This window comes from Spermophilus citellus (genome assembly GCF_964194105.1).
Source record: "Spermophilus citellus genome assembly, chromosome: 11".
NCBI lineage: Eukaryota > Metazoa > Chordata > Mammalia > Rodentia > Sciuridae > Spermophilus > Spermophilus citellus.
This window is the reverse complement of record NC_138192.1, coordinates 84725614-84750103: the sequence shown is the minus strand read 5'-3', so window position 1 is coordinate 84750103 and position 24490 is coordinate 84725614. Positions and strand designations below refer to the sequence as shown.

The 24490-nt window shown below is 36.5% G+C and overlaps 1 protein-coding gene across 2 annotated transcripts in view; it reads right to left on the bottom strand.

Moving 5' to 3' along the window:
• Nucleotides 1-24490, bottom strand: part of PPP1R1C (protein phosphatase 1 regulatory inhibitor subunit 1C) — a gene marked incomplete at its 5' end in the record, with an annotated part of 123995 nt that overhangs the window by 44597 nt on the left and 54908 nt on the right. For both annotated transcript variants that reach the window (XM_081262267.1, XM_081262266.1), the window contains 2 exons: nt 11590-11650; nt 14498-14538. In XM_081262267.1, the coding sequence (XP_081118393.1) occupies nt 11590-11650; nt 14498-14538 (102 nt within the window). The remainder of the gene's footprint in view (nt 1-11589; nt 11651-14497; nt 14539-24490) is intronic.

The window sequence follows — 24490 nt, the reverse complement described above, 5'->3', positions numbered from 1 at the left end:
AAGCATTTTGTAGAAATGTATAGAAAGATCTTGTAAAAACATACCATTACGTTATAAGGTTGGAGGACCTCTGAATTTTAATGAGGGCAAATGAAAAAAAAAAAACATTTTTATTCCAACAGAATCTCATAGGACACCCTGAGAAAAGGCTTGTGTTAACATTAGCCTAATAAATGGGAAGGACATTTAACATGGGAACCCTGCTCTCCTTTGAGTTTCACTTTCCTCTAAAAGATTCCACTTAATTCTACAAATATATTATACAAAAAATCATATTACATATGTTGAAGCGCTACTCGGGTATAAAGTGTTACTTTTAAAAATCTCTGAATAAAGTCAGCAGCCAATTTCCAAGAAGGCTGCAAGACTATTACTGATTCCCTGCATCTAAAGGGGCAACATAAATCTTGTCCCAGAAAGCATCAGGGGACACTGAATTAGGCATTAAATGAAGGAGGGCAAGCCCATAATAATAGCATCTTTCCATTCTGAGATATTGTTTTTTCTTACCAGAAACCCCATTAGCATTAATATGAGTGGTGTGTGTACATTTTAGCATGCTGAGGGCCCTTTTACACTGATGGATATGGCGCATATATATTTTTTTGCAGAGTAAGAGATAGATTGCCCTAATTTTAGCAAACATACTGGTGCAAACATGTATTTTACAGTATAATATCTCAAATAGGAATTAAATTGTAATTTGAGAACTTCTTGGAGGAAGGGCTGATTCTAGGACTGGGACAAGGAAGATACAAAAGAGCTTGGAGTATCTTGTAGTGCCAGAAAGTAAGGACATGCTAAAACCAACAAATGAGCAAACAAAAATCCTCACATTCCTGGAGTACATCAAAGGGACTCAGGAGTCAAGTGGAAAAGCTCCCAATGGTCAAAGCTGGTGATATTTGACCAACAAAATAAGGTAGTTTTGGCTTATAATCTGAAGTGTAAAATAAATATCCATGTATCCATAATGATAAAAAAACAAGTGATCAAATATGGAAATAAATGGGAAGGAGAGACATATCTCCTGGGCATAAAAATCCCCAAAATTTGTGCACATACATTTCCTTCCAAGAGGTGGGACAGAACTTACTAGGTTTTGGATTACATATACTGACTTCCTTCAAAGAGCACAGGATGGAAAGGGAGCAAAGAAAAGAAACCTTGTAGAAGAGAATCCAGAAAACATTGCCTCAGTCAGGCTATCAGTCATGTTGGCAGTATGGACCTTTACCTGGTGTGACTAGGATGTTATTTTGTCTCTGTGGTTTCTCTTCCAAAACACCCTTATCCCAGTCTAATTATGAGAAAGAACATCAGGCAACTCCCAATACAGGGAGAGTCTAGAAAACACATAACCAATACTTTCAAAAATTTCAAGGTCATCAAAACCAACAAAAGTCTGAGAAACTCAATCACAGTCAAGAGAAGCAGTAGTGTAAACATAACCCATTGATAGGCTCCTGGAATAGAAAAGGAATATCAAGTGAACCAATACCAACACACATACAATAAATACAAATATGTGCCTTAGTTAACAATAATTTGTCAATGACTTATTAATTATAACAAATATACCATATTAATATATAAACAATGAGGATAACCAGGTATGGAGTATATGGGAACACTCTGTACTGTTTTCCTAATTTCTCTAAATCTAGAAATGTTCTAAAATATAACTTTTATCTTTAAAATGTGTCATTCAAGCTGAATATTACTGTTTTATGTAGTCCTATTAAGAGGAAAGTCAAAGATGTGAACCAGAAATTTTCAAACAGAATCAAAGGCACAAGGATTTCTAAAAGTGTTAGAATGTGAGGTCCATATAGTACCATTAGTGGGACCTATCTATACTTTGCCTGCCAGCAAAGGTCTTTGTGATGGTCCATGCAGGATTTATTTATCTTTATTACAGCACCATCTTAAATGCTTTGCCAATTTGCATGAACAGAATAATAATAAATGGTGTGAGCCAGGTATTTCCCTTTTCAATGTTATTCTCCAGGTAGTTTTCTCTCTAACACATGTAAATATGACTGTCCTTTCTGTGATCTGAAAGTGGTCTTTCCCTCCTGTCCACTAGGCTGCCTGTGAGTCTCCTCACAGCCTGATAACTTTGTGTAAATCCCCACTGAAGGATTTATCAGGCATGCTCTACCACTTGTGGGGTGCTTTCTGGAGACCGATCTCCTAGAGGGCTGGGATTGCTGTTCACCTCTGCAGCCACACCACTTTAATGCATCTCTCAAAGCAGAGGCTCATTTTCAATTTGTGGCAGTGTATTCTTAGTGCTTACAAAATTCAATGTTGCCATTTGCACAATAAAGAAAAATCAAGACACTGGGTCATGATTCAGCTGCTCCAATCAAAAATAAATGTTCCTCTTTTCTCCTGACGCTAAAATAGGAAGCAATTTAAGAAGTTGAATGTTGTTTCTTCTGAGGGATGTAAATATAAGATTAACTTTATTACATAAGTTTACATAGACAAATGAAAAGAACTATACTGATAAACGATGGTCTCCTTTTCAAATGTTGAAGTGGCATCACATGAAATTAATTAAATTACTAGTTCCCAAATTTCAATCCAACTTATCTCAAGATTCTTTACTCGTTTTAACCTAAAAATCCATGATGACACTCCAAACATGAAGTCTACTCATCCTTGCTGCTTTTTTGCTTCATTCTCTCTCAAGGTTGTTCTCAGACAAAAAAAAAGACATCTCAGTGGCTCCAAGAAGGGGATGTTCTAGACTCTCTTTGCCCGACCCTACCCTCTACATTCAAAGATGTGAGGAAGGATTAACTTTGGATAAAATTAAAGAGAAGCACAGGAAGTTCATCTAGAAATAGGAGCATACTTGGGGTTTTTTAAGAAACAAGATTTGTATATATTTAGAAAGTTCCTTGTTATCTAGAAATCTGCTAAATGTTTCTTGAGTTGAATAAATAAGTCCCACCCAGCAGAACAAATAAACTGAGCCAGCACAAAAACAAAACAAAACAATAGCAGTGACAAAAAAGAAAAACAACATTTACAAAGGCAAATGTAATGAATACCTGTGGAACACCCATGGGGTGACTGAAACATTTTAAAAAGGAATCCAGGGTGGCCCTGGAGGTGGCCTGATGAGAAGCTAATTTTCCCTGAGCAGGGGATAATGAGAGCAGGATGGCATGGTTGGGGATCCCTTCTGAGGATTTTTTGAGGCAAAATTATAAGAAGTGTGAAATCAGAAAGAGTGAATTGGTTACAACTCAATTATTGCTGTCAACTTACCTGGGCTGCCTAATTATGGGCTGCATTTCTAGGATGTAGCTTTCTGCTCTTCCCTCTGGCAAGAAATATTTATTATAAATCTACACTAGTACCCCGAATCCACCATTTGCCAGCACTTTTGTAAGTTGTTTTTGAAACAGAAGTCTTACAAACATCGATTAACTGGGACTTAAGGGACATGGTGTCCAAGAGGAGGAGCAAGGTAAAATGAAGGTAAAGCTGGATTTTTGCTTAAAAGCAAGCAAAATGTCAAAGGCAATCTCACAAGTCTGCCTGAAGCTGAGCTAAATAAAAGAGAGATAAGTGTTGCAGGGCTGATGATCCCCATGCTTCTAGGACCAGGTACCTCTAAACCAGATTTTCCAGTTCCCATAGTGATGAGGCCCAAGATGCAGCAGAGATTTCATTCTCTTTCAAGTACTCTGACCTCTGTTCCAGCTCTCCCCTGAATCCCATGCCTCCACTCTGCAGATGTAAGCAGAAATAATAAAAGAGCCACATGCCTCCTTCTCTATCAGGATTCACATAATCCTTCAAAATAGTCCCGCATGTGTGTGCCTGTGAGCATGACCTTTACCTATTTTGTTTCAGTTTGTCTCATGAGTAATCCTGTGGGGCAGGTATCGTCTCCATTTTACCAATAAGAGAAGAAAGATGGGACTGGGAGTTTAGTTCAGTGGCAGAGTACTAGCATGTTGGAAGCCAGGGTTCAGTCCCTAGTACTAATAAAAAAGGAGGAGGAGGATGGAATGGTTTGTTCATTGATTTTCTGAAGGTCACAGCTAGTAAGTGGTACATGCTAGAGCTTGAAAGATGGCCACTTGTACCTCAGTCCACTTGTCCCTCAAAGCCCGTGTCCTTTCATATTGAGTCCCATGAAATTACCAGGGTCAGCAGCATGACCCGACTGGAAGACTACCCTTCAGTACCCTCATATGTCCCACCTTTGCTGATGTCACCCACCCTCTGAAAACTATGTCTGCCATCTAATTGGGCCAGTGTGATTCCCTCTCCGAGTTATTTCTTGATTGTATTTATTGCTTTATTATGGAAAGAAGTTGAATTAAGATAAAATTTTAGAAGCACAGCCCTCCTTGGAGGAAGAATCTCAAAACTCTGGAGTTAAAATGTCTCAAGCATTCATAGATCTATCTAACATACCGCAAGAATAATCTCTGGACATTGAAACAACTAAAATTTTCTTTTACAAGAAGTTGCAAAGAATGAGAGGAAGAATATTTTTTTTCAAAAATAAATCAAACATCTGACTTGCTACACATTAAAAATGGTAATATAATACAACAGGCCCTGCTATACCAAGCAGTTTTTCAGTCAGCTGTTTTGTTTAATGTTCAGATTTCCTTTTAAATCAATTGCATTTACTTTGCTCTCTTCAGCATTTGAATTCCAGTAAAACATACACACACACACACACACACACACACACACACACTGGGTGTAAATGAGTCAGCCATTTCCTGTCCCAAGATTCAAATCCACTTTGCTTTTCTGAAAACATGATTCAAGTGATCCAACAATAATTTAATTGACTGTTCTGTAAATTCTGGAACTGACCACCACATAAACAAACACCAGAGAAGTACGCATGAGCATTCGTCATCAACTGCCATTTTTCTGATCATCTTCAGCACTTTCTACTTATATACTTATAAAGCACTATGTTACACAGAGTAATGGAAAACAAAGTCTGTTTTCTATAAAAATCAACTTCTCTCCTGTTATGCATAATGTACATCTTAAATTTATAACTCATTTATATAGATGGAAAAACAAAGTGGACAACCCGAGGTATCTAAAATACAACAACCTGTCTAACAAAAGTGCCTTTGAGAACTTCTGGTTTGAAGGGACAGAGTCCTGGTAGGACAAGTCTCCTTGGTAACTAATTAAATGATGGCATTCAAGAAGATAAGTGTCAACTAGAGAGGAAAACAGGTGCTGAAAAGCTGTGTCCTAGTCCTGCTGTTTCATACATTTATTATTATCACCCATGGAAGATACACTATTGAGATAATTGAAAATAGAATGAATGATAGACTCAGTATACAAAATATTACATGCTGATGTCACAGCCTGAATCTAACAATAGAAAATCCCACTGGGATGACAGTACTGACTTGCCTTTGGTATGGGGGTGGGGTAGGGGGGAGACTAATAAATTTAAAGTGAGGAATAAATGGTAAATATGGAAAACAATACATGAAGAAAGCAAAGAAATTTGAATTTATAGTGAGCTCACTGGTTGTCAATAATGTGCATTACTGCCATAAAAAGAAAATAAGATTTTAATCTGCATTTATAGAATTAAGTTCTCTGGGATGAAGGGAATTTCAGGCATAATTGAAACCTCCATTCTGTTCTGGTCAGGCTACACTTTCAATATCAGGTTGATTCTGAAAGATGCACTTCTAGAAAGACAGGCAAAATGGAGTTTATTTGGACATTAAGAATAAATGAAATAGGACTGAGTGGCAGGCATAATTGACATCAATATATTTTAATCTGGATAAAAGAAAGTTAAGGGTGAGACAAGAGCCTGATAGATGTATTAAAATATTTATATCTTTGTCATTTAAAAATTTGCCACAAATAACAACATGATGTAGAACAAGAATCCATGAGTACACATTTCTAGGGACCTCAATAAAGAGATCTTTCTAACAGACTTTGGAGAAAGAAAGTAGATATCCTCAGGAAATTCTTTAGCCAATAATAGTGTTGAATGTAGGTTCTTAAATGATTTAAATACATACTTATGAGCACTGCGTATGTTCCATGTGTTTTGTTCAGCCCGGCAGGCATGGTAGTGGGTAAAATAGATATTGTCACTGCTGCAATATAGATGGCTTCTGGGCTAGTAGGAGATAAACATGAAACAAAGAATTGGACATTGTAATTACTTGCAATAAAAGAACTATGGAGAGAGCATAACTCTAGAGAGAATTCTGCCAATAGAGAATTTATTAAGTGCAGGGAGTTTAGTCTGGGAGGTTAGGAAAAGCTTTCAGGGACTCACCTTTAAAGACAGGACTTGAATGATGAGTGGAGTTGACCAGATGAAGAATGAGAAAAAGAAGGGGACAGTCATCCTAAGCCAAAGAAAGGATATTGACTAGACCTTTCTTGATTTAGGAAAGAGCTTGGTGGATTTGAAAGCTGACAAAATGCCAGTGTGGTTGGAATCTAGTGAGTGAATTGGGGAGAGGCTGATTGGACCAGAGACAGGAAGTTTTGTAAACCTTTCTCTGGAACAGAAATTTTATCCAAGGATAAATGGAAATCCATTAGAAGTTTTGAACCAAAGAAGTGACATCATCACTTCTATGTATTAAAAAAGTTCACTCTGGCCACAGTGTAGAAAACAGACAGGAGATGCAAGGAGGAAGACTGGACGGACAGTGACCAAGAGAGAAGTGTGACTTGGAATTTGGGGATGGCATTGAAGATGAGATTAGAGGGCAGACCCAAGAGATGTCAATGCCGTGCAATCCACAAGTCTTATGCTAAACTGTGACAGAGTCTGAGAGAGAGAGATAGGGCTGACAGAGACTTCCCAAACGGAGGCAGATGAAAGTTCCTCTTCCTGTGAATGGGAATACCAGAGGAGAAATTGATTTGATGTGGAAAATATCAAAAAATCAGTTCTGAACACCATGATCTTGATCCCATGATTTCTTTGATCTCCACAAATTCTTGTTACACTGCCCTGGTGATATACTGCCTGGGTAGCTAAATTTTCACTCCACCTAATCTTCCTTGTCTTTGATGTCTGAAGGCCAGAAGTTCCCTTCAATCAGGACTGATTGAAACAAGTGGGATCTAAGATGGCTGCCAGAGTGACCACTGGACAACCTCTAACTTCATTATAATACAAAACATGAAGATTTTTCCCCTTGATTACCCTATCTCTCACCTCATTTCTTTGTGCTATATATCTATATCTGTCTTTACATACATACACAAATAGTGATTATATCTGTATTCTCTGACCCTCAGGAAGCAGGAAGTTGATTTATAAGTTTATCTCTCACTTCTCCTATTCTTGACTGAGAATAAAAGTCTCCTTTGCTGCTCAGTTGGGGAATTGGTTCCATAATTCAGAGAAGGAAAAAGACCTAGCCATTGGGGTAAAAACTTGGTAAAAATATCTACCTATAACATAAGAAAACATGTCAATAAGTAATTAGATATCTGAATCTGGTCAATCTTTAGACCAGTGGAAGTAGAATCACCTGGAGCTTTTGATTATTTGACTCTATCCCAGGCCTAATACCTTAGAATATTCAACGAAAATGGCCAGTTTCAGCGAAACAGTGGGGAAAAAAATTCAGTCCTCACTGGATAATTACCCTAGTTAGCTTTGATCTCCTTTACAAGGCTGAGTACCTATAATATTATCATAGAAAGATGGCCAGACCAAGTATTAAGTCCTTTATTACATTCTAAGAGTAAATGTGCAGAATAATCTGAGACATGTCAGCAGAACAAAAGCCCTATCCACATCCTTCTACTTATCTTGCCATATTTGTGTTATAAAATGCTACCACCTGCTACAAATTAAATGACCCAGGAACCAGTTTCCTAGTCAAAGATAAGAAATAACCCAGTAGTTCCAGTAATTCATTGAAGTGACTTTTCCTAAGACTCTAGCTTAACTGATTTACAATTCTGAGTAGTAATTGTATTAGGCAGGTTTCCATCACTCTAACAAAATATTTGAGATGATTAACTTATATAGAGAAAAGATTTATTTTGGCTCACAGTTTTGGAGGTCCCAGTGCATGATTCGTTGGCCCTTTGCTTTGGGACCTGAGGTGAGAGTCCATGTTAAAGCAAAATTGCTCACCTCTGGCCTTCAGACATCAAAAGTTATCAAATGAGAGAGAGTAAGGGACCAGGGTCCAAATATCCCCTTCAAGGACACACCCTAAATGACCTAAAGAGCTCCCACTAGGCTCTGCCTCGCAAAGGTTCCATCACTTTCCAATCATGTCACTGATGGGGATCACACCTTTAGCACATGTATCTTTGGGGGAACTCATCCAAGCCACAGTACCCACTAAATTATTGAATCATATATTTTCTTTGACCAGGAAAGAGGAAAATGGAGAAAAATTAAAAATAGAAAAACAGAAGCAGAGTCACCAATGTGAGCATCAGTAAAGGAAGGTTCAAATGGTCCCCACTTTCTAGTAGATGATGGTATGACTCAATACCCCAGCTATTGATGGCTCAGCTCTTCAACATGTATCTGCAGAGTGCCTGCTACATGCCAGGCATTACGCAAGGTGGTACGAATTCTCAAAGCTATTATCATAACACCTTGCTCTATGTCCATCATGATGGACACTACTGAGAAAACAAGGCACATGTGTGGACAGTGATGATGGAAGGATCCACTCTGTGCTGGAGAGGCTGTCCAGGGAGCAAGGCCTCCCTGATGGCACTAATCCCAGCCACTTGTGAGCCTCTGTAAAAAGAGTATTACAGGCATTTCAATGAAAATGGAGAATGTAAATGATCTGGACAGAAGTGTTTGGCATGAGGGTGAACCCTGGTGAACAAGGGGAAGGCTAAAAGGAGATAATGTGAAAGAGGAGAGCCACATGAGGTCATTCCAGGGTTGGTAAGCCATGGTTGGGTTTACATTTTTTTTCTCAATGTGACAGGATGCTATGGAGGGTTTTAATAAGGGAATGCTGTGATCCGATAGATGAGTTAGAGGAAGTCAGTACTCTGAGTTCTATGTGGGCACAAGACTGTAGAGAAGCAAGTGCAGAATCAGTGGGACCAGTATAAAGGCAACTTAAGTCCTCCCAGAGAGACAGAAGAGTGACTTGCACAAGGTGGTACCAGTGGAGGAGATGGAAGTGGTCAGATGAGGAATGCATTTTGAAATTAGTTATCAAAAGTAGAGAATGTACTGGGCTAGAGAGAGGAGTTAAGAAATATGCGAGAGTTTTGATCTCAACAGCTAAAGATCATTTATTGAGATTGGAAAGACAGAAAAAGAACCAATGAGTTTGGTTTTGGACATATAAATTGGAGAAGCCTAATTACATTCAAGTGTAGAAATTCAGTAGGTTGTTGGAAATGGAAGCCTGGAGTTCAAGAGCTATGTTAGGTCTAGAGAAAAACATTTGGGAGTCATAAGCATATTAAACTTAAGATTGTGCCTGTTTAAGGAGCACAGAGGAAATTCTGATTTATTTCTTTCTATTTATACCTTCATATGAAACCTGCTCACTTCACAGGAGGTAACCTACACATGTTCCTGTTTTCAAAATAACCATAAGGACTATAGAAACTAAGAGGGAGAAATATAAATGAGCTTAGGAGATAGTTGTCTGTTTATAAGATTAATGTGAAAGGTGGGAGTAGCATCTTTCCTGATCTCTGTGCTAGTAACTCCCTACAGCTTATGAAGACAGAAGGAATGAGTCCACCTAGTTTGCTTTGCTTGTTTCTCTGGTTTGTTTTTGCTATCCAGTTACCAATGGGATACTTCATGAAGCTCTACCAGACTTGTTGTTAGAGCAAATTTTTTCAAAACTGTTAATCACATGTGTTGGTGCCTTGCTCTCCCAGTAACCTTTTTCTATTCTCAATAGTTGTATCTCACACTGTAATTTTAAGAATTCTACATTTCAGAGAAATTGTATTGCTGTATTCAGCATCTCATAATATTCTCTTTGTTCAGTCATCTTTCTTATGATCAAATCTTTTTACTGTGCTCACAAGGCACCATATGTTACCATTGCTTAATTTTTGTCTTGAAATATTAATTTCTAGCTCTTAGGGATTGACTGAATAAAGCACATGGATTTTGCTTTCTCTTTTGTCATAAGAATCACAAAAGATACTTACTGGTTATAAAATGACATAAATGACTGGTATCAACACCCTGATAGCCTATTGAAAAATTAGATGATTATCATTAAAGAACAATCTTAGGGCACTCGACAGTACAAGGTTATATGAAAACTGTGCAGTATAATTAACATCCCTAAATGTTAGGATCCAACATTCTTAGGATATTTGAGAGCTAATGGGCCCTTAGAGCTTTGAGTTTAAGATTTTCCTTTAGAAACTATTATTCTCTGAGGACATGGGAACAGGATTACTTTATTTAGCTTAAGCTAACCCAAAATAGAACAGAGGAAATAATTCAATGAGTGAACATATATCTTTCATTGTTTCCCATTCATGCCAAAACTGATGTGTCTTGAAAATACTAAATCACTTACAATGGGGAAAATATCTTTAAAATGATTATACTTATCTTCAGACAGGAATGTTTAGTACTCTCAATAATTACATTGGAATAAAAAAAATGTTGATGACTGTATTATTTACCAGTTACACACAAGTAAACATGGTGTTTAATAGCTATACAGGAAGGAAATTTACTGAAAGTATCTAATAATGTGTCCATTTATATCCCATCTCCCTGAAAAGTCCCCAAATCTACAGAGAATAGAGTGGAAAATTTCACTCCCAATTTAGACATCTCTCCAAACTCCAGGGGAAGCTGCTGGGCTGGCCTTGCATGCAGCTAAAACCAAGCTGGATGACTGTATGATGAAACACCCAGCCAGCAGTCCTAGCACCAGAGGGGACCATGAGCTACTGGGTACAGTGGACTCCGCCTCATGTCAGGAACACTTTGGTGTGAGAAATTAAAGACACCTTCCCTGAACTGATGGTAGTCAAAATACTAATGCACTTAGACATTATTTTAGCAGTTCCAATTTTGAGGAAAAATTCTGGAAAAATGCCCAAATTCGAAAAGGATTCTTCGTTATTATTTCAACAGCTGCTACAAGTACAGCAAACAGCTGTTTGGGTTTCTTAAAGCTGATTCCAACACAAGGCAATGAAACCATATTTTACTTCAAATCTCTCTCAAATTCAAGTTATTTGAATTCTCTTAAGATGAGGGTAGTGTGGGAGATGACAATTATCTGTCAACACTAGCAAAAATAATTAGAGATTATGGAAAAAAATCCCTTCAAAGAAAATAGGTGAGGAAAGGTAAAAGAAAAATTTTTGTCATTATTGTAAAAACTGAATTTCCAAACTAAGATTCTAGATTCCTAGTTAATGCTTCTTCAACCACCTATTTTACTCTTGGTGGAACCACATTTTTAAACAGCATCTTACTGAACATTGCATCACTGAGTTGTGGAGATGAGACAAGATCCAGCTTGTGATGGAATGGATGGTCCTGAGAACAGAAAACCTCAACACTCAGTACACCCCAAAACAGTACCTGAACAGTACCTTTCATGGTGGGTGGTGTGTATACACTCTGCTTCCTCTGCTTAGGTGATGTATTCTGTGACTGGAGAAAAGAGAAAAGAGTAAAAGCATAAGATGTAAATGATGGTGCCATCAGACCTGGGAGGGAACTAAACACTGTACCATGTTTTAAAGAGCTTTTTGACATCCATACCAAGAAACACAGCTCTAGTCAATGAGATTGATTATACATGTTCAGTGATTTCACAGGCTTATATGTGAAGCTGTAGGCTCTATTTTATAATAAAGTTATTCATCCTTTTCAATCATAAAGTTACTCTTTTAAGATTAATTTATTTTAAACACATATACCAACATGCTATTAAAAAGGAATCTCAGCCCAGCCTGTGCCACACACCTGTAATTCCAGCAGCTCTAAAAGATGATGTAGGAGAATCGCAAGTTCAAAGCCAGCCTCAGCAATTTAATGAGGCCCTAAGCAACTTAATGAGACCCTGTCTCAAAATTTTAAAAAATTTTAAAAAGCAGACGCTGGAGTAGTAGCTCAGTAGTAGAGCGCTTGCCTAAAATGTGAGGCAGTGGGTCTATTCTCAATACCACATGTATATAAATAAAAAATAAAGGTCCATCAACAACTAAAAAATCTTTAAAAAATAAAATAAAAAGGGCTGGGAATATGGCTCAGTGGTTGAGCATCCCTGGGTTCAAAACCTGTTGTCAAAAAACAAGAGAATCCAGGTAGCTAAATCCAACTGGATTATAGTATATATACATACATACATATGTGTATATTTCATTTATTAAAATAGTAACATTTATATAATATATATTTCAATATAATTATGAAAAGTGATTTTGACCCTGAAATATCTTCTTATTTTTATCATTTCTAAATGCAAATTCTTTCTTCAAAAGCATTTTTTAAGTTACTAATTCTTTCCACTTGAGAGAAAAACATGAATTTTGAGACAAATTATACTCCATGGGATAATAATATGTGTTCATAGAATTAATGAGTGGTTCAGGAGGCATAATGAGGATCCTTGGTAAGTAATAGCAATTCATTACTCTCTTGAGTTGACACGTTCATCCTAAGGTCTCTATTTGAAATTATAATGTTGAGGTATTATTCTTTTGTTTGTTTAAAAGGTAAGCCCTTCGCTAACAAAACTGCTGTATAAGACCATTATCTAAACTCACTGGATCATGATTAAGTTATTAAAAACAGGATTTGCATTTAGAATAATCATTTCAGGGTCAAAACCACCATTCCACAGTGATATAGAAATATATGTAAAATAAATATAATATTATTTATTCTAATAAAAATATATGTAGTCTATAACCCAATCAGATTTTGCTACTAAACTTTGCTACTCCTTTTTAATAGCATGTTGATTTATATTATAATGTGATAAAGGTAGGGGTCTTAATCAATGACTTTCAGTGTCTGAATTATTCAAAGCAGTTATTTTTTTGCTTTGAAAATCATAGTTATAAGACACTTTTGGGTGACTGCTTTTTCACTGCATATTAGAAAACATGATATACAGAGTTTAAAAAAATCATTAAAACTGTTTCATAAAGTTGACTTTATGAGGCAACTTTCTTTGTGCAAATAAAAATGTAATTGCCCTCAAACTAATCAAGATGATGATATTTACCTAATGCAAAAGAAATCTATTAAAAAGTAAAAAATTCACACAGTTGCAACTGCTCATCAAGTGAGCAAATAGTACAAGTAAATTTCTCCAGAATTGTTTTTTGGAACTAGTCTATTATACATGGGTGCAGGAAGGATGACTACATTAACATTAAATGTGTGGCTGATTGGCATTTCTGGGGCACTTCTATTATTTCAGTCACATCAGGTTGATTTTGTGAAGCAATCACCTCTGGAATTTCTTTTATATCTTCTTCAATACACATATTCAAAGATTGAGTAGAAGATCAATTCTGCAGAAGTGCCTTTTTGTTGTTTAATAACATAGCAGTAAAAACTTATGTAATAAAAAATAACGACTTTATATAAGTGCTTAGTTTTCACAGTTACTCCCTCATTAAAAACTTTTGAAAATCCTGTGAGATACTGTTTGGGATTTTGTCTTTTTACATTTTCCTCTTTGGGTCTTGCTGTATGCCTACTTGTAATCATGGGAATTGACTAAGTCCACAAATCATTCAGTTTGATATTTGCTCCACTTCTGGGCACAAGTTTCCTGCTTCCTTCCTATTTTGTATATTCTATACTATCAACTAGCCTCACTTCCTTTTTTCTATCTGAACTCCTACAGGTGTATGTGGAGGGACTAGAAGATTACAATATTCAAGCTAGCTGAATGTGCTTCTTGCTGAACCCCTAGGTTCTGTTCGCCCAGGTTGAGAAGACTTCATTCCCTCCAGACTCTGGCCCTGGGGCTGAATTTGCTCCACACTCCAGAAGAACATCTCCTTCCTCTAGGATTCTGACATTGCCTGGCCCTACCCCTTGTTGCTCATAAATAATCACTCAATTAATTAAATTATTGGCACTACATTCTATCACTAAAACCATCACTTTATTTTAGAAGTTTTTTAAAAAATATATTTTTTAGTTGTAGTTGGACACAATATCTTTATTTTATTTATTTTTATGTGGTACTAAGGCTTGAACCCAGGGCTTTGCACATGCTAGGCGAGTGCTCTACCGCTGAGCCACAACCCCAGCCCTATTTTTGAAGTTTTTGCAAGGCTTGTCATTCCATAGAAAATCAGAGAATTGAGGTAACTGAGAGGCAGAGATTTTAATGACCTCATTTTACTGTTCAGTCAGGAAAAGCAACCTAAATAGTTTTTACATCACAATTTACATTATATTTTATATCAAATCAAGTCAAGCTAATTTTTTTTTAAATTTTATCACGTTTTCACAAAATCTGGGAAAACTTACTTCTCCTTGTGTGTTGTTGGTCACCCTTTTGTCATCTATTTCTGAAAGAGAAGTAGTTATAACTTATTAGAAATGTAATATTCTTCCTTGTAGTATACAATTAACATTTTCATCAACATATCAAAATACTTTAATAATTGTCTATGCTTATACATTGCAATGTGGCTTAGAGCTGCAAAGGACAGCAGGACAGGGGTGGTTTTCTTCTGAGATAAACTTCTCCCAATGGTTTAAAAAAAGGCAACGAAAATGCATTTCTCATGTTGCCACCTTTCAGTAGTCCAGAAAGAGAACCAGGGAAATGACTGTCTGAAACAACCACTGGTATTACCAACCTCATAGTGTCAAGGCACAAGCAACCTCTTCTTGATATTGCTCCTGCTATCACTGTGTATTGAGTGTAGCCTCTATCAAGCTTCTTCAAGTTTTCCATCAACAAAAACAAACCTCCTTTCCCACTCAACCAATCACTATGACTGCGAGGAAGGCAGAACCTTCCCTTGGGAAGAACCAGTTACTTTCTCAAACATCTCCTATGACAGTGCCCAGGCAAATTCTACTCAGGTGGTATAAATGGTTGTGAGAAAAAGGCGTTAAAGGAAGAAGTGGTCCTATACACCTCTTCTGCAGGGAGAGAAGTTTCCGGGCCAGGCTTCTTTGCTTCCTTCTCACTTACTCTACATGAATTCTGCTTCTTGGCTTCTTGACCCAGTTACATTTTCCTGATCCTTACATTAGCCCGAAAGCTGATTGTATGAGAAGTCCATCAATGAATTTTACTTAAGAGACAATTAAACAAACATATATTCACAAGAAAATATATATTATGTAGGTGAAATTATTTCAAAACTACATGCACTGTATTTTTATTTTATAAAAGATAATAAATGTACATGAGGATAGGCATATGCATTCATAGATACCTATATGCTACCTATAGTTACCTCTGAGTGATAACACATTTCTTCTTTATCTATATTTGTACTATTTGTTTTTCTTTTTATAATGAGCATGCATTACCCAATACTAATAGACAGTATATATCTATGTACATATATGTGTATGGGTAGAGATATAGATACATCTATGTATGGGTTAGATAAGAGATAATTACAAAAAAAAAAAAAGCTCACAAATAAGACAATGTAAGAAAGTTTGGAGGTAGAATACTTTGTGAGAGCTTTTATCTAATCAGTGCATTAATCTATGGATATGAATTAGCTGGGCAGTAATTTTAGGTAGGTGGAGAGTGGCTACAAGAGGTAGGTCACTGAGAACATGACTTTGGGGTTTATATTTTGTTCCTCGTGAGTGGAGCTCTCTCTCAGCTCCTGGTGGTTATGTTGTGAGCTGCTTTTCTCCTCCAGTACCTTCTGCCATGATGTTCTGCCTCACCTCAGGCCCAGAGCAATGGAGTCAGCCATCTATGGACTGGGATTTCTGAAATCGTGAGCCCCAGATAAATGTCTCCTCCTCTACATTTTTCTTTTCAGGTCTTTTGATCCCAGGGATGAAAAGCTGACTAAAACAGCCTACATGTAGGTGTAAAAAAAAATTATATAAATCCAACCAGGTATAAAATTTGTATTTATGTGAGACCCCAAAATATCCAAACAGCTAGAATGGAAATACTATGTATTCTAATCTGATATCTTGGTTACTAGATTTTGAAGTTACAGAAATTTCTGATGAATTTTACCACCTTTATATAGGGAAGGGCAGACAGAAAGCTATCGATTTAGGACAAAAATCATAATTGTTTGATGGAAACACTGCAAATACCTGACTCATTATTAGATAGTTAGGCATATTGAATAGTTCTCTCAATGTGAGAACTTTTGTTACCACATTTAATTAAATATCAAATGTGATCCATTGTAACATTAGGACCAATTGGATTGTCAAATGCCATTGTGGTTTCTAGTATTTGGTCTTCAAAATTCAAAGGACCTCTGACTGAGTGTTTTAGTGATAAAATATGATCCAGTCATTCAGCTTTTCACTTTTTCTAGTTTCTAATTCGAGCACACATAGAATAGTGTCTTTCCAAAGAAATGAGAAAAACTTCATTGACTGCATAATTCAACAAAAAGGTTATTATTTTTATTTTGTTGACATACATCAACTAGTTATGTCATGAAAATAAGGACTGAGAAAACAATTCTGTATTCTTATCATGAAATTGAAGAGTAAAAACAAAATGACTTTCAAGTCAAAATGACTTAGAGAAAAATACAACGAAAGCCCCCAAAAGATCATAATTTTCTTGAGATCTATTGTTTGAAGTGTATTTCTCCTTCCTTTCCAGATTTCTATTAAATTGAATGGCCAGTCTTTTTGCCTCCTGAGCACCTCACATAAACACACAGGTACTACAAGCTCATAGGGTACACTTACTGGGATGACATGCAGACATAATCACAATGTTCTCTCTAATTTGTACTATGAACATTGTCACCCAAAACGAAGACCATAAGAGCACATGCAAGTTAGATTGGATAGAGAGAAGTGATGGGAGGAGAGGTGAGGGGAGGGGAGGATAGGAAGGGCAGCAGAATAGAATAGAAATTATGATTGCTGTATGTATATAGGTGACGGTATGACTAATGTGATTCTGCAATCTGTACAATCAGAAAAATGAGAAATTATACCCCAATTGATTCAAATGTATGAATTGCCAAGATCATTGTAATGTCATGTGTAGCTTATAAAAAAAAAAAAAAAGAGCACATGCAAGGTCTCACCAACTCTGCACTAGGACATCAAATGGTGTTTACAACGTCTCCAGGGCCTCAAATGATGACCCAATGGCTAGCTGAAAAAGTGTCCAGGAATATTGGATTCCATGTGAGATATAAGGATAGATCCCAGGGTTCAAATACGTTTAGCTTTTTCATGAAACAGAAAAATAATATTATTTTGGAGTAGGGTTGAACAAAATTAGTCTATTAACTGATGAGAGATGTATTAATTTATTACCCATAATTAAAAACTACAAATCTGAGTCTGTTGTACCTACTTCAGATTTGTCTTATTAATATTGTCCCCTCTTTCAAGAGGCATTTGATCTGAAAGAAGAAATTTCTTGCCTTGGGAGAAAAATGCCAGTCATCTAAGAATGAAGGAATATACCATTTTGAAGGAATATACCATCATTGAAGATGGAGATAGGGCTATAAATGGTTCTAAAATGTTTTGAATGATAATTAGTTAGAAATTCATGATGTATTTAAATTCATGAAAGGAACATAACAAATTCAGGATCTATATGAAAACACACATAAACTGCATACACCAATCATCTGATGGTCTAGATACATCAATGAGATCTGATCAGACTTTTGAAATCTAATTATAACAAAAAATTAAGTAACTACTATGTAGATGATGTTTAGGAGTAGGAAACAGGGAAGACAAAGACAAATTTTTAAAGTTTCTGAACTATAAAAGAGAGAGAACTGCAAACAAGAAAGTAGCAGAATGTAAAGAGATATAAAAATAAGGAACACCTAGAAAGCCAGGGTTGAGGTTGGCAGAAAAATTTGTATTTTGAACAAAGCACAGGAGAGCACATGTAATTTCTAACATGGTCTTCCACTCATGTGTCATGACCACACAAAATCACTTGATCTTCTTGAACTGCAGGGTGTTCCTTCCATGTGAAATGGGGGAGGATGTACAAGAACTCTTTCTCTGAGTTCCTTATTTTCTCATAAGCTTGTTTCAAGGAACAAAAATGTGGAACAAAAACAGGAACAATTTCCCACTCCTTAAGTTCAGACTGAATAGAGCAATGTCCTTCCAAAGAGTACAGTATGGAAAGGGGGAGAGGTGAACAAGGACCTTCATCATAGAAAGGAAACTTGGCAAGCATTAATCCCACCAGGGGACCAAGGTCAACATCACCAGCTATAAATCATAGTGATAGCACAAACCCTTGTTATGAAGTCATAAAGATGGCTCCTTACCTCAAAGGAATATTGTAAAATATACCTAACCCATATTACTCTAAACGGTCAAGAACAATAAAAACAAACCTAAGAAATTATCTTACTCCAGAGCAGCCTAAGGAGACACAATACACATGACAGTATAGTAGATGGAGTCCTAGATAGGTAACAGGTAAAGGACATTAGATAAGAACTAAGGGAATCTGAACCATGCACACACCTGTAACCCCAGCTACTCTGAGGCTGAGGCAGAAGGATTGAAAATTCAAGGTCAGCGTGGGGCCACTTAGTGAGTCCCTTGCTCAAAGTAAAAAAATTCAAAGGGCTAGTGATGTAACTCCTTGGTAAAGTGTCCCTGGGCTCAATACCCATTACTACACAAAATAAATAAACAAATCAATAAATAAGAACAAGTGGGAATATGAATAAATGATAGATTTCAATTAATAATGATATATCAATATTAAATCCTTAATCAAAACAATATAACACTTTCATGACTAAAGTAAGATGTTGATAATAGGAAAACTATGTAAGAGGATGATATATGGGACTCAGTATGCCCGTTACATTTTTCTATAGATCTTAAATTGTTCACATAATTAAATCTATTAATAAAAACTTAAGCAAGAAGAAAAATGCAAAATCCCTAAATGCAAATAAAAATTATCCCAAGAATATACTTTGTTTCTGTCATTGCTGTCAGAATTCTGTGTATCATTTTAGGAATGCCAGAGAGTTAAAAAGTAAGTAATGTAACTAAAAATAAGATCACATTTTAAAAATGTCATATTGGGCCAGTGAAAGAGATAAAGGAAAATATAGGATTAAGTTTATAAGGAAGATTTTAAAGTTCAGTGTGAAGTTGTTGAAAGCTGATTTAAGCAAAATGTGAATGGAAAAATGAGTTAAATTGCCACAGTCTGGCTGGGCACAAAATCACAAGCCACTCAAGCAGGAACAAACTTTATTTTTGAAACTGCCGCCAATGCCCATACGCGCCGGAATCCGGGAAGATTGCCGATCCACACACGGTTCTCCCGGAACCCCAGAGCAAGTTCCTCCCCCCGGAATTCCCTCCTACTGTACTTCCCCAACCAATGGGAACTCTCCAGGAGTCCCGTAGCAGGCCAAGGTGAACAGCAGGAGTCTAATATCCATATGAATGCAAATCTTAACATAATCATATCATCTCAATGGCTAGCTGGCATCACCTTTCAACCAAAAATGCCATGCATCATATTACTTGGCTGTGGCTCTTAGCATTAAATGACTTCCAAACAAGTCCAATGATAATGATATTTTATTTACTGATTAAAAGTGGAGAGAGGTGGAACAAACTGTGAAAGAAAATCCTACTGTCATCTATTTAATTACACATACCCATCACCTTACATTTTTTCCTCATATCCAGAATGCTGCTTTCCTCATACTCAGTACTGTTGTCCCCCACAGTTCTGTTCAGATGGTACCTCCTCTTGGAAATCTTTCTCAATTCCTGGCTCCCCCTTTTCTAACTGGAATTCATCCTGCCCCCAGTTTCCCACCCAACACCCACTGTACTCTCTATGCCAGGCCCATAGAACTCATCATTGCACACTCTGTACTGTGGTCATTAGTGTGTTATCTTCCCTTTCCTGTGAAGCCTCTGTGTTTGATTCTCTTCCATAGCTCTTACTATTATCACAGTTGGCACACTATTACAGCTTATCAAATAGATATATCTTAATACCCATTTTTCACAAACAAGACTATCTGTTTGTTATTTCAAAATCCAGTAGGAGGACAACTATTGGTTCACAGGATGTGGTAGATACTTCTAGTAAATTAATAGTTGATTTATGAATTTGTTAAAGCAGAAGCCATGACTTCTATTTTTAAAAATTGTCTCAGTAGATCCAAGGCAATACTACAGACACTCAAATTCTCATAAATATTGCCTTACTGACTGAAAAAGGAATTTTCAGAGGAAAAGCAAAGATATGTTACTTTGGTCTTCTGATTTCTAGAGATGGGGGTTGGTGGGGGAGAGTGGCTCTAGAACAAAATATATAAAAGAAATTAAAAATAAGTGGTCAAGTCAAATTTAATATATTCTTTTATAAAAGTCAGTCTCAGACAATTACTAAAATCCTGGAAATGAATGATTTATTCAGGATATTGACTGCAGGAGAGCACAGATCCATATATAGAATTCTTTGGTAAGGAGAGAGCCAATTTCTTAGAATAAACTCAAAAAATGCAGACTTCTGATGAATTTAGATAACGGAGGATCACTTGAGCCTTTATTTTTAGCAGTTATTTTGGAAATGTGAAGGAAAAAGTCAGTTTGGAGGAAATTGGAGAACTTCCAATAAAAATAGTGTTGTAAATTGATGCTGTGAAGATTCCTCTCTTCAAACGCAAGAGTAATGACAGGGTAAATATAAAAAGAAATGACTAAAATGATAACTCCACAGTCCAAAGTAATCAAACATCTCTAAGGACTATAAACACAAGAAGAGCAAAATGCAGTAGGCAGGTAAGGAATCACAGGCCCATGAGACTTTAGATCCAGAAGCAGGCAAAAGCAACCAAAAGTTCTATCCCCCCCCCCCCATTTGTAAGGAGACTGACTTCATGTGAAGGACGGGACAAAAACAAGGTCTCTGTCACTTGCATTGGGAAAAAGCACTAATCTGTGTACCCAGGGAGACAGGAGATAACCAAAGTGTTAGGGCAAACCATCATGCACTTCATGACTGCTTAAGTTGACTTCTACTATCATCATGGAACAGGACCTCATTCCATCAGAAAGAGGTGAAAGACCTCTGCAATGAAAACTAGAGAACTCTAAAGAAAGAAATTGAAGAAGACCTTAGAAGATGAAAAGATCTCCCATATTCTTGGAGAGGCAGAATTAATTTTTTCAAAATGTCCATACTACCCAAAACAGCTATACAGATTTAGTGCAAGTTCTATTAAGGTTCTGATGACGTTCTTCATAGAAATAGAAAAATCAGTCACAAAATTCATTTGGAAAAATAAGAGACCCACAATAGCCAAAACAATGCTTAGTGACAAAACTGAAGCAGGAGGCATCACAATCCAACCTTATATCATAGGACAGAGCCTATAGTAATAAAAATAGCATAATATTGGCACCAAAGAAGACATGAAGACCAATGGTACAGAATAAAAGACACAGAGACAATCCCACCAGCAATGTATGAGTGTATCTTTTCCTCCCATCCTTGCCAACATTTATTGTTTCTTGTAATCTTGATAATTGGCATTCTGACTGGAGTGAAATGAAATTTCTGTATAGTTTTAATTTGCATTTCTCTGTTAGTGATGGTTGAACATTTTTTATATATTTGATCATTCCTATTTCTTTTTCTATGAAGTGCCTGTTCAATTCCTTTGCCCATTTATTGATTGGGTTTTTTTGGTGTTAAATTTTTTGAGTTCTTCGTATGTCTTGGAGATTAATGGACAACAGTACTGAGTATGAGAAAAGCAGCATTCTGGATATGATGAACAAATGTAAGGTGGTGGGTATGTATAATTAAATAAATGACAGTAGGATTTTCTTTCACAGTTTGGTCTACCTCTCTCCAATTTTAATCGGTAAATAAAATATCATCATTCATTTGCCAGTATCCCCTCTCCCCCCCCAAAATGGGCAAAGGAACTGAACATATACTTCACAGCAGAACAGATACGATCAGTCAACAAATATAAGAAAAAATGTTCATCATCTTCAGTGGTTTCAGAAATGCAAATTAAAACTACACTGAGATTCCGTCTCACTCCAGTCATAATGGCAATTTGCAAGAATACAATTGATTCTTGCTTTTACTTCTTGCGCTTTCAGAGTCTTGTTGAGGAAGTCAGTTCTTAAGCCAACATGGTGGAGATTTGGGACTACTTTATCTTCTAGTAGACACAGGGTCTCTGATTTAATGCCTAATTCCTTAATTCACTTTGAAATGAGTTTTGTGCAGGGTTAAAGATAGGCATCTAATTTCATTTTTTTTTACATAAGAATTTTAGTTTTCCCAGCACCATTTGTTGAAGAGGTTATCTATTCTTCAATTTATGTTTTTGGTGCCTTTATCTAGTATGAGATGACTGTATTTCCATGAGTTTTTCTTTTAGATGTACTCCTGGATACAACCACTCTGGAAAGCAGTATGGAGATTCCTCAGAAAACTTGGAATGAAACCGAATTTGACCCAGTTATCCCACCCCTAGCTGGAGAAGCTAGAAATCTGGAAATGCTAAAAGGACTTAAAATCAGCATATTATAGTGACACAGCCACATCAATGCTTATAGCAGCTCAATTCACAAAACTCAAGCTATGGAACCAACCTAGGTGCCCTTCAATAGAAGAATGGATGAAGAAAACATGGTACATATACACAATGGAATATTACTCAATTATAAAGAAGAATGAAATTATGGCATTTGGCAGTAAATGGATGGAACTAGAGACTACCATAATGCTAAGTAAAATAAGCCAATGCCACAAAAACAAAATCTGAATGTTCTCTCAGGTATGCAGATGCTGACTCACAATAGGTAGGTGCAGGGGTAATGAGGAGTGGAGGTTCACTGGATTGGAGTGGGAGCAGAATTGGAAAGACAGTAGAATGAATTGGACATAACTTTCCTATGTTTATACTCCACATCATGTACAACCACAAAAAATAAGACATTATCCTCCATGTATATGTGATGTCAAAATACATTCTACTGTTATGTGTAACTAAAGAAAACAGATAATATTTCTTTTAAAAAGTCCTCATTCCAGGTTAAAAGGTGTAGTATCAAACAAAGACTCCAGGACATTAACAAGAAAGGGTAAGCATAAAAGTAAAAAAAAAAATCCACTCAAGATGAAAATTAAAATTAAATTAAAATTTCAAAGCACACACAAAAAATTTAGGAATATTGCCTAAAAAGCAACTGAAGTACCTATTTTCTCCAGATGAAATGAAAACTTCAGAGCAATTTGAAAGTTTCTTTAACATAAGTATATTTGGGACCCACAAATAACTATAGAAGTAAGTATATTGAAACAGAAAATGTACAAGTAAAAGGAGACTAAAGTAAAACAAGAGCAGATAGATACAAAAGAAAACAATTAGAAATACAAAATTCAGTCATGGAAATAAAAGGCTCAATAAAGTTGAAAAACTTTATGGTGGACTAAGCATAGCCAAAAATCTTGGGAAATAGATAAATATAGAGAAAGACTATAAAGGGCAAACAGAACAAGAGAGGGGAGTAGAGTCTTTGGGACCTGAGCAGTGAGTGTCCTGGGATGTTGGTTTATTTGTTTTGACTCCTCTATCCTGGACTGAATGCTGGAGAAGCTAGAAATCTGGAAATGCTAAAAGGAACAAACAGAAGTAGTTGAAGCTCAGAAGTAAGCCTATTCTCTCTAACCAAAGGACCAGAAAAGGGACAACACAGCAAGAAAAACCAATTTTAGACAATGACATCTACTTCAGATATAGAGCTGGGGTGCAAACATGGGGCCTCACTGCTAATGCTGTCAGCAAGGATAGAGTGGGAAACCTAAATTTCCATGTTCACACAGCTGTGAGGAGGCACCCCTTTCCCTTGATTCTACTTGGGAATTACCACAGACCAATTGGGAACTCCAGAAGTAATGAGGCCCACTGTCATGATACCAACAGATGCCAAGTGGATCCTGGGCTGACACCCTCACCCAGTGATAATGAGATAATGCCGCTTTCCCCACATCTATTTATTAGAAGAATCCAAATGGCACTTTCACAATCATCCAGTGGTAATGATGAACTTCATTAAGAACAAAGTCAGTTTCATGAGTTGCTTTGCCAAGCACTTCATAAATTAGTAATTTCTCATTTGAAATCTTGAGGCCAGAAGGAAGTTGCACAATATTTTCAAAACTGTAGAACTCTATGCCCAGTGAATTTTTACTTGAGGAATCATAGAGAAATGAAGATATCCTCAGGCAAAAGAAAATAGATTTGTCACTAGCAGACCTCCCCTAAAGAATGGCAAATG